Source organism: Alosa alosa, chromosome 7 (genome assembly GCF_017589495.1).
Source record: "Alosa alosa isolate M-15738 ecotype Scorff River chromosome 7, AALO_Geno_1.1, whole genome shotgun sequence".
NCBI lineage: Eukaryota > Metazoa > Chordata > Actinopteri > Clupeiformes > Clupeidae > Alosa > Alosa alosa.
In genome coordinates, this window is record NC_063195.1 from 14,196,814 (window position 1) to 14,208,377 (window position 11,564).

The following is an 11,564-nucleotide window of genomic DNA, read 5'->3' on the forward strand; positions in this document are numbered from 1 at the left end:
TGTAACGTAATGTAATGTGATGTGTTTTGTTTGGTGTTTGGTCAACAATGTGACATCATCCAGCATCGCTTATGAAGCCCATTTAGCAGTAACCCATGTTAATAACTGATTTATCTTCCAACATCTATTTTGATGTAGCCTATCTGATATATTGTGTTGTATGCTTAAAAGAAAACAGCCAAAATATCAGGCAGGCATAGGATATGATTAGGTGAAAGGGGCTCTAAATCATGTTACGTGGTTTCTAAGCTAAAACATTTTTTGTCACATACAGCAAACATCTTCTCAATATCCGCTGCCTGTCCCCTGAATATGCTGTAAAAATGTGGTCTCTGTGGACAGACCAGGTTCCACAAATGGCAACAAAAACAGCTTTTTGCAATCTAGACCATGAAACATAAACTGTTCCAGCCAATCACTGACAAGATGCGCATTCATGTCAGTTTCAATTGCACAGGAGGGAGGGGGGAGGGACGAGCCATCTCTCTGTTTTGTTTGAATCGTCAACAGAAGTGATGTTACCTAACCATGCTTAGAGCACCTTTTAAGAAGTCGGTATGCATTTCTCAAATAATAAATTCATTATGTATTGCACATGCAAATCATTCCACAGAGTCTTCCAGGCAGCATGAAGAGAGCTACTGATTATCTGCAAGGCCGGCTGAAGACGGTTACCAATCCTTACGCTGTTGCCATCGTCTCATATGCCCTTGCCAATGAAGGCAAACTGGACCAGGAGATTCTATTCAAATACTCTGCAGGTGGGTTGAAATTTGTTTTTTTTTTTTTGTTTTTTTAATTATCATTTAGCGTAGTGGTAACAAGGGAAGCTATGTGAGTGGCTAATCAGAATGAAGTGCATTTAGAATCTGTTAGTGGGTGGCTAATCAGACAATACATTTAGAAGCTATGGCAAGCATTGAGCTTTGAGGTACCCCAAAGGTAGTGTTGTGGCTGTCTAAATCTCTGGATAAAAACCATTAGGTGGCACTCACTGGCCAGTCCCCGGCAACCACCTCTTCACTCTGGAGGCCACAGCCTACGCCCTGCTGGCCCTGGTGAAGGCCAATGAGTTTGAGAAGGCAGCACCTATCGTGAAATGGCTGAATAAACAGCAGAAAACTGGGGGAGGCTATGGATCCACACAGGTATACACAGTCTACAGATCCACACAGTCAACAGATCCACACAGTCTACACATATTACAGATCCACACAGTCTACACATATTACAGATTCACACAGTCTACAGATCCACACAGTCTACACATAGTCTACAGATCCACACAGTCTACAGATCCACACAGTCTACACACAGTCTACAGATCCACACAGATCCACACATTCTACAGATCCACACAGGCTACACACAGTCTACAGATCCACACAGGCTACAGATCCACACAGTCTACAGATCCACACAGGCTGCACACAGTCTACAGATCCACACAGGCTGCACACAGTCTACAGATCCACACAGGCTACACACAGTCTACAGATCCACACATTCTACAGATCCACACAGGCTACACACAGTCTACAGATCCACAGTCTACAGATCCACACAGGCTACACATATTACTAATCTTCAAAAACAGAAATAGCTGGATTATTGGCTGCTGACTGACACTAATTACCGACCACCTCTGCTCTCACCCCTCTAGTCCACCATCATGGTGTTCCAGGCTGTGGCTGAATACACTGCCAAAGCCAAGCAGCAGGACATGAACCTCGTCATTGACCTTAAGGTCTCTGGACGTGCCAAGTCCACTAAATGGACTTTCACCAAAAGCAACTCTTTCCTAACCCGGTCAGACAAGGTGCTTGTTTGTTTTTTGCAAAATAAATCACAATGGATGTATATTTGCAGTTATTTGTGTAAAAAGTGCCATATTTATGTTCAATATATAATATAATATAATATAATATAATATAATATAATATAGTAATATCTCCTGACTTGCAGATGAACTTGAATGAAAACCTGACTGTGACTGCCAGTGGGACTGGAGAGGCAACTCTGTCAGTAAGTCTCACTTCTGTAGATTAGGGTTTAAGAGAGCTAGACATACAGTAGACTGCAGACATAGCAATAAGTCTCACTTTACATGAATAAATTAAAGTGCTTTAAATGAGTAGTCCATTTTTGCTATAGATTTTGCACACAAACAAGTTTATTTGTTTATTTAGGTGACAAAGAAATACAATTTTCAACATCAAAACCCACTAAGACTAAGATTAGGCCTACACCATAAAATCAGAGTGTAAGGGTGTTGCACCTTGAATTGTGATGTCATGGTTATTTTGTTGCTTGTGCAGGTGATGACTCTCTACTACGCCATGCCCAGTGACATACTCACTGACTGCAAGATGTTCGATTTAGAGGTGAAGCTGGAAAAACAAAACAAAGGTGAGATTACTGGCCGAATAAGCAGAAATACAGTGCAGAAGCCAATCAGATTAATCCCGTTCATTCTAAAGTGTCAAGCACAGAATGCCAGTTCAGAGCCCAACTACATACCTCTAATTCATAACAGAATGCCAGTTCAAACAGCAGTGAGATCATTTATCTTCTATTCAATTCACAGTGACATACCAGCAGGCCAGTGAATCATACCTGTTCACCATTGACGTCTTGTAAGTTCATGATATCTCTCTGAGACACACTGTATGTGCACACTTGTAAACAGCAGACACACAAACACACGCATGAATGGGATGGCTGTGTCCATTTCTTTTACTGTCTATGACTGAAACACAGTAACTCGCGTGGTAGCTCGCTAAGAAAAAACGTGCATAGTGTTCTGAGTTTGAGTTGGTTTAAAAAAAAACTTTTATTAAGGAGCCGTAAAGTGAGATACGAGATTATGGAGCCAGTCATACAATGTTGTATTTCTCTGGGGAAAAAAGGTCATATTATAAAGGCTTATAAAGCTTCAGATGTAAAGTCATTTGATGTTAAAGTGATGCCAAAATGAACGGGGGTCAATTGAATGCTAACTCTGAGTGGTCCACGATTAGCCTTAGAGCCTCCCGCCTAACCCCTTGCAACTGGGAGATAAGCAGAATAATGGCCTTTGAGGTGTGGACTTGGCGGAGGACTTTGCATAGTGGAGTTCTTTGGCTCTGCCTTGTCTATAAATTCAATATATGTAGGCTCACCTCGACGGCCATTATCCCTTACTTGTTATTTTATCCTCAGGTACCTGTCAAAGGAACGCTCTACCACCATGTCCATCCTGGACATCGGCCTGCTGACCGGCTTCAGTGTGGACGAGTCTGACCTCACCCAGGTAAGTGACTGAATGGAGCTATGTGATGAATTTATTGGAAGCTCAATGAATATTGGGGTTGGGGGGGTATATTACTAATTTACTTTTGCAGATAAGTAAAAATTAAAAATAAAAACATTGGCTTCTTTTCTGCTTGTAGTTGTCCACAGGTAAAGACAGGTACATCCAGAGATTTGAAATGGACAAGATGCTGTCAGACAGAGGCTCCCTCATCATCTACCTGGATAAGGTAATAATCAAGACATCTGTCTGTCTTAATGTATGAATGTATCCATCTTTTATTATTTTTTAAAGACTATGGATTTGGTGTAAAATATGTGGCCACTATATTGTATTCCTTTTGTAAGTTCAGCATTCAAAACCATTTTTTGTCCTTCATTACCAGCTTCCACCACACGTCCCCCCTCTCTTCTGCCTTCCCCATGTCATGAATTTAGTTTCACTAACGTTGGTAGATACAGCGTTACTTTTGCTTTCGCTTACATTGTCTCAAGACACAACTTTAAAGAGTTGGGCCTTAGCATGCCCTCTGCTGAGTGCTTGGGGATTTGTGATTTTTTTACCAGTTGACAAAGTCTCTTTTTTTCCCATAATAGCAGTGGACTAGTTGTTATGTACTCATGCTAACATCACTGCTTGAGCTGGCAGCGGGTATTTCATCTTTAGATGGTTATCCATAAATGATGTGTTCTTATTGTGCTTTAGTACGGCTGTGCACATCTAACATGTCACTGGAGAACAGTTGTCATTTCCTTTGAAGTACTTTCATACATAGGAATGTCAGAAAGCTTGTTTAGACTTTTACAGACCATTAGCACCCTCTGTTGATTGCTGCCTACAGTGTTGTGGTTATGATAGTCAACTAGTTGTCTAGTTAATGAAACCTCTACTGAGTGTCATGTTCGTTTCCTTATTTAACCTCCTGGGCACAAAACCATCGTCCACGGATCTGTTTTGTCTGAAATCGCAAATTCAGTCTTCTTATCACTTATGCTACCCATACATCAGAAGACTGAAAAAGATTATTTTTGATTATTTTCTATTGTTCACCAGACATCAAAAGGAACTCTTTTATAAATGACCTACAGTGCCTATAAAATGTATTCACTCCCCTGGAATAGTTCCATTTTAAATGTAATCTTGGTCAATTTAATTTGGCCTTTTTCACAATCATTTACAAAAATCCCCTCTTTAATGTCAAAGGGATAGCAGATTTCTATAAAACATAGAAAATATATAATGCAAAATAAATATAATATAATGCTGTCTTTATCATTACACAACTTTTCAGCATTTATTTGTCCTTGTCCCAACTTTTTTGAAATGTGTTTTTTTGGCATCAAAAATGTGTCATTTTCAAAATTTTTGAATAGTCAATGTTGTAATTTTTGCAGCTAAATATGGGTTTACGAGATTTGCAGATAATAACTGTTGGAATTGTGGTTGTAGAAAAAGACCCAAGACTAGAAAAAGACAACTGCTATTCTAAACAATTGAGATAACGGGAGCACACCAATTCCAATGATTTCATTCTGACTTTGGAAACTTACTCTCTGACTGTGAAATTGCTTGGTGTAATTAATCACACCGATGTGATAATAGCATTGCATGAACGTTTTAGGCTTTTCATTCCTTATTTATGTAATTTAAACTAACAATGTATTGTGTAAGTGTGTGCTTCTCTCATCTCTCTTCCTCTCTTTCTTTCTCTCTCTCTCCACCCCTCTCCCTCTATCTCTCTCTATCTCTCTCCCTCAGATCTCCCATACCAAACCAGACAGAATTGCCTTTAGAATTCACAAAATGATGGACGTAGGACTCCTTCAGCCTGCAGCAGTGTCCGTATACGAGTACCTAGATATGGGTAAGGAAGGACACACAAAACAGAGGGAGAGGGTGTGTGTGTGTGTGTGTGTGTGTGATGTGTCTGTGTAATTTGTAGACGCGGAGTGTAAGTGTGAATGTGTATAGACATGTCGTTATTCATCCTGTCTATTTTTCTCCCCTCCCCTCAATGGTTTTCAATATTTCAATGTTTTTTTTACAAGTTAACGGTAATCAGTTTTTATTGTTCTTTATGCTTTCGCAATACTGTATATCAACACTAATGCTAATAAAATAACATTGAATTTTATTGTATTGACATAGCAAATACCTCTTGCAAACATTGCACATCAACTCACTAATGTTCTTTTCAAACCTTTGTTTAATTTAAGAAAACCGGTGTACACGGTTCTACCATCCCATCAAGAAGGGTGGCGAGCTGAACAGGATCTGTCACAAGGACATCTGCAAGTGTGCTGAAGGTAGGCCAGCCCTCCTGTTGCCCATACTCTAGTTACCCTGTTCCCCATAGACATGCGCATGCTCTAGTTCCCCTGTTCCCCTTAGATATGCCCATACTCTAGTTACCCTGTTCCCCATAGACATGTGCATGCTCTAGTTACCCTGTTCCCCATAGACATGCACATACTCTAGTTACCCTGTTCCCCATAGACATTACAAGATAAAAAGGACCATTTTGATCTCATTGTAAATGCTACTTTCCTATAGGTAGCAACTGTGTACCCCATGGGAGCATGCAGTCCTCTACACACTGATCTACTTCCTATGTGTGTGTGTGTGTGTGCTTGTGTGCTTGTGTGTGAGTGACAGCTAATGTGTTTGTTCCTGTTGTCTCACAGAAAGCTGCTGTGCTAAGAAGACTGATGTGAGTAACGACGACAGAGCTGAGAAAGCGTGTGAACCAGGCATGGACTATGGTAAACACATCTTTCATTTGTGTGATTGGTGTGTGTGTGTGCTTTGTGTGCGTGTGTTTGTGTGTCTGGTATGTGTATGTGTGTGTGTGTGTGTGTGCATGTGGGGAGGGGGGGGGGGGGGTGAGCGTGTTGTGTGTGTGTGTGTGTGTGTCTGTATGCGAGAATCATTTTCAAGTTTGAGTGACTCATACTCTGTTGCTGTTGTTCTCCTCAGTGTACAAAGTCAAGGTGGAGAAGATGGACCTGACTCACCACACAGACATCTACCACATGAAGGTCATCCAGGTCATCAAGGAAGGTATATGCAGGGGCCTTAAAGCCTTAAATCACGTCATGCATAATTGCAAATACAAATGACTTTAAAGGTAAACTATGCAGGTTCAAGTTCAACACATCGGAAACAGCAGCCACCACACAAACAATGACCATCACCGCCACAAGGCTACCTGCTCAGCAGATATGAAAAATAGGTGTGATCAGGCACATGATCCAAAAATCGCTATCCACAAAAAATCATTGCGCCACTGAGCAAGAAAAACCTGGTCTAAAGCGAAAGGCGCATATAAAGTACAGCTATTTTAAAGAGGTCTTGAGATGTAAGCAGCCCTAAGCAACTAGCTTAGCCACTTTTTAGAGTTTAATACGTTTTACGTTTTAAACTTGTGTTAAAACAAATAAGTCCCATGGCCTCTCTCTCCCCATTGCTCTTGTTTAATCTGCTCCAGTGTTTTACCTTGATCTCAGTTGCCATGTCTTCAAAGGTTTTCGTATTAGCCACTAGAAGGTACAAATACGGGCAACTGTTTTGCTTTTCCTGCTCAGGTAGGTGGAGTGTCTGTTTTCCAACATGCAGGTTGCAAATACCCAATATCCCCACGGTAGGCAATAGGCTAGCATTAAGCTATTTTCTATCATGCAGCTTGATTGCATCTGTCACTCAGGGCAAAGCCACATACATTAAACCTATTGAGGAGTGAATTATTTTCCTAGTTCCTTCTAGACTTCTACGCAAATTATCTATAGTTTCAGTTCTGAGGGTAATTGTCGCATCATAGTGAACATTCTACTCACATATTTGTGACCGTACTCCTCAACCTGGATCATACACTCAACTGCATCATTGTGGGTAAATTTAGCATAATTTTTTAAATAAAATTTCGTAGAGTTGATTCATAGACTATTACTGTTTTTCTCGGTCACTTTGGTATATTTCTTAGATCAGAATGGAAATTCTCAAAACTACCTGTTCAATCTTCACATCATTGTGTCTCTTGTGCACATGGGGCAGCCGTGGCCTACTGGTTAGCGCTTCGGACTTGTAACCGGAGGGTTGCCGGTTCGAACCCCGACCATTAGGAACGGCTGAAGTGCCCTTGAGCAAGGCACCTAACCCCTCACTGCTCCCCGAGCGCCGCTGCTGTAGCAGGCAGCTCACTGCGCCGGAATTAGTGTGTGCTTCACCTCACTGTGTGTTCACTGTGTGCTGAGTGTGTTTCACTAATTCACGGATTGGGATAAATGCAGAGACCCAATTTCCCTAATGGGATCAAAAGAGTATATATACTTATACTTACTCTTTGAACAAGTTGCAAATGTGTTGGTACATCCATGCAAATTAGTATATGCAATTGTATTATAATGGGTCTCTGTTGAATAGACCCTTTCAACAATAAAAACAAAAACAATGCTTGAACGTTCTATTTGGTTCCCAATCTACTTCCTCTGCATTAAGATAAAATATGGAATGTTAAAACGGAAGCCTTGTGGGGCCAACTATGATGCTGATAATGGAACTCTCTTGAAAGGGTCCATAAGTCTTGGTAAAAAAAAAAAATTGGTAAAATATGTCTTGTCTTCACCGTGGGATAGTGAGAAACGTAATTTCGATCTCTTTGTATGTCTGGAACATGTGAAGAAATTGACAATAAAGCTGACTTTGACTTTGACTTTGACTTTGAAGTCTTACCCCCCACACCATTTAGGCATTAGTTCATAGCAGTCTTTACATGACAGAAATGTCAGGAAGTGTAGATAGACTGCACTGTATGTTTATGCTGCATTTTACAACGGCATCAAACGCGATTCAGCCAATCACAATCAAGGACCGGAACTATCAGTTTTACAAATTGTAGTTCTGGCTTCTAAGCAGTCTAACTTGAAAAACTGCTGATCAGCTGATTCGTAGTTAAAGTTGTGAAATACCTTTAGTCATATTTTTAATTGCATGGTGCTATATAAATATTGCTGAATTCACTGCAGAGTTCCTCTCTGTCTCTTTCTCTCCCAGGTACTGACTTTCGTGTGGAGGGTCACACTTCTCTTCTATCTCTCTCTCTCTCTCTCTCTGTCCCCTCCCTGTGAGAATGTGTGATAATGGTTGAGTAAAGGAGTTCTAACCCTGTATCCTCTCTCTCTCTCTCTCTGTCCCCTCCCCAGGTACTGACTTTGGTGTGGAGGGTCACACGCGTGAGTTCATTGCCCATCCTATCTGTCGGGATCAGGTGGCACTGCAGCAGGGGAAGAGCTACCTGATCATGGGCCACAGGGATGACGTGGTGCAGCTTGATGGCAGGTGAGAAAACCCAACCTGCCATGCAATTACATTACCAAGCAGCAGATGGCGCTAATAAGTCACAATCAGAAAGTATCCAGTCGATGAAGTTTCTTTCTACTTTTGTTCCAATTGTTTCAGTGTGGGTTCACCAATATTTGCCACTTTGTTTATTACGATTGTTTCCTTCTGTGTTGCTTATAAATCATATGATTTAAAATCGGTGCTGTCAGTAATCTCCCAAAGCTGTCCACATTACCCCAAATGTGAAATTAAAAAAAAATATATGTGACAACCAGTATTAAGAGAACTACAGTAGATACCAATGCTTGACAGTGAAATAGTCCATACATGAGATCATTCACATTATAAAAATCATTATGAATGAATGAAACCTTTATTGCCCTGAAGGAAATTTGTCTTGCAGTCAAGGGAACCACATTCAACAGACAACAATAAATAACAATAAAACAACACCAAGCATCCAATAACATTAAGACATAGAGGACAAAGAAACAGAACATTTGAAACTGTAGTATATTAGGCTAATATTTCTGGAAAAAGGAAAACAGTATTGTGCATTCGACTTTTGACATGTGTGTGTGTGCGTGTGCGTGTGTGTGTGTGTGTTTGTAGCTTTAGGTACATGCTTGGCCATGCCACCTGGTTGGAGTACTGGCCAACAGCACAGGAGGGGCAGACCTCAGAGTACGAGGACGCTTTCGCTGGCATCACAGGCCTTGCCAACGAGGTCACGACCTTCGGCTGTGGCATATAATACAGCTTCCTAGTTTTGTGTAGTTTGTTTTATTTTTTACATTCTGAGAGAAAACATCAAAATGTCTGTCTACAATATTACATTTAAAAAATGCATTACTACTGTCAACAAGGTTGAGAATGAGCGTATCAGGCAAATTGTTTCAATTTCACACTGCAAAAATGGCTGTATATGCAATGACCAGATGTAATTTTGGCAAACACAATTAAAAGTCTAAAGCGGTTAATAGTATGTTGAATGAGTCTTATTTTTTGCACTGAATGTACGACAAATTAACATGACAAATTAACATGAGTGTGAATATATGTTTCACGTGTTCACAGAGAGACGACCAACGTTCTTGTCAGGGCCGTAAAAGACAGAGAAATCAAGTGGCATTGTATGGGGATGGAAGAAACCCACCCAAATTAGCTTAACCTGTTGTGGAGTATGGTCACAAATATGTGATTAAAATGTGCGCGAATTGAGAGTTCTGCATTATGATGCGACAATTACGCCAAATTAGCTTACAGGCGTGGGATGAAATTTCCACAATTCTTTCCACAGCTGGCATCCCCAGCACATTGCACCAGTGCTGCAAGCGTTACAACGATGTCAGGGGTAAGTCCAAGCTTGCTGGCAATAATCGGACACATCTTTTCAACTTTTCATTTTCCTTTTGTATTTTTTTCGTTCAGTTACCAGTTTAAAATGTATATTCATAAAATGTAAATACAGAAATGTCCCAAAGACATTCTTCCCGATGTTTTGGGCTCACTCTCACTGAATCACGAGGTTATGAATACATAGTGATATTTTTGCAATGTAGGTTAACATTAGACCAAGATTACTTTCCTTGCCTGACTATAGACGATGCAGCTCTTCTGTCAGATAAGTTCCACTCTCCCGTGCTGCTGCTGGGGCATTTGGGTTAAATGGCATCGGCACATGCAGTTCAACATCATGTCTCCATAAGTCCTCTAATATTTACTCATTTATGCAATCAACACATCTATGATTCATGGAAATGTGTACGCCTGTAGCCGTATGGCCGTACGCCCTGTGCGTATCATCAGACAACTCAACAATGAGAGACAATTTCCCCTGTGTGTGTATTCACACCAAGTTGACCTATCATAACTCCCCAACTCTGTAAGTATCCCATTAAGAGTAGCCAGAATGAAAGTTTTGAATACGTCTATTCTGGACATTGTGTACATGTCTTATTTTGGGTGTTATATAGACGTCATTAAAAGACGTTTCAAAGACTTCATTATTGAACATCCAAAAGACGTCCTCAGATCAGCCAGAATGACAAATGTGTGATGCTATTTTGCTCATAATAGTCTCTGCATAACCTAACAGCAACCTACAAAGAGGGTCCAGTGGCACTTTCCCACCAAGTGAGGCTCCATTAAGAATGTTTTTCTGACAGGAAATAAAGAAAACATTCATGAACAAACATAAACTATACTGCATTTCCGGCGGGAACTGCGAAAGTGTGCTTGCCCTGGTCCTTGGTGACATTCTGTTTTGCATAGTTGTGTTTTCTGAAAGTGAACCTTTACATGATATACCTGTCTTAAACTGTCTTTTGTTGCTCGTGAAATACATATAATACACATTTTTGTATTAACAGATTGTTTTGTGGTGTTATTTATCATATGGCGTGACACCATATAATTTGGTGTGACATCAAGAAATTATGAAAATAAAAAGGCTTTTGGGGTCTAAATCATACAAATCTCAATGGAACAGATAGAAAATAGGGTCAGCAAAGGTCACAAGCATTTTCTTTCTTTTATATCAAGGTATGTCAAAATGAATTTGACGTTTATTGAAAGATTGAGGACATATGCCTTACTCTGTGTATTGATGAAGAAATATACTATAAAATGTAATAAATTTGCACAAGGAAATGCTAGATCTTGATGAAGTAATGATAGAAGATTATAATACATTGCTCACATTAAAAACAAAATACCCCATTATAATTTTACAAACAATAACGTTCATGTCACACCATATGACAATTTTAGTCACTACCACAACTAATTAGAGAATAAATATGAATTTCAACACAAAATCTAAAAGACCATACATATTTTTGGGAATGAAAGGGTCAGTATAACAGGACTAAGTGATTTCCATGCCTAATATCTGAATTTTTTTTCAAAAACTTTTTTTCGGCCTAAAACGTCA

General features: G+C 40.0%; 1 protein-coding gene across 1 annotated transcript in view; it reads left to right on the forward strand.

The window, feature by feature from the left end:
* The window catches only part of LOC125298402 (complement C3-like), a 48,612-nt gene extending 39,003 nt beyond the window's left edge, over positions 1 to 9,609 (forward strand). The window contains exons 28-41 of the mRNA XM_048249110.1: positions 614 to 761; positions 985 to 1,148; positions 1,664 to 1,819; positions 1,966 to 2,025; positions 2,319 to 2,409; positions 2,588 to 2,636; positions 3,202 to 3,292; positions 3,432 to 3,521; positions 5,051 to 5,156; positions 5,509 to 5,598; positions 5,977 to 6,054; positions 6,269 to 6,352; positions 8,491 to 8,626; positions 9,242 to 9,609. Of these exons, the coding sequence (XP_048105067.1) occupies positions 614 to 761; positions 985 to 1,148; positions 1,664 to 1,819; positions 1,966 to 2,025; positions 2,319 to 2,409; positions 2,588 to 2,636; positions 3,202 to 3,292; positions 3,432 to 3,521; positions 5,051 to 5,156; positions 5,509 to 5,598; positions 5,977 to 6,054; positions 6,269 to 6,352; positions 8,491 to 8,626; positions 9,242 to 9,383 (1,485 nt within the window). The 3' untranslated portion in view covers positions 9,384 to 9,609. The remainder of the gene's footprint in view (positions 1 to 613; positions 762 to 984; positions 1,149 to 1,663; positions 1,820 to 1,965; positions 2,026 to 2,318; positions 2,410 to 2,587; positions 2,637 to 3,201; positions 3,293 to 3,431; positions 3,522 to 5,050; positions 5,157 to 5,508; positions 5,599 to 5,976; positions 6,055 to 6,268; positions 6,353 to 8,490; positions 8,627 to 9,241) is intronic.
* Positions 9,610 to 11,564: the final 1,955 nt, after the last annotated feature.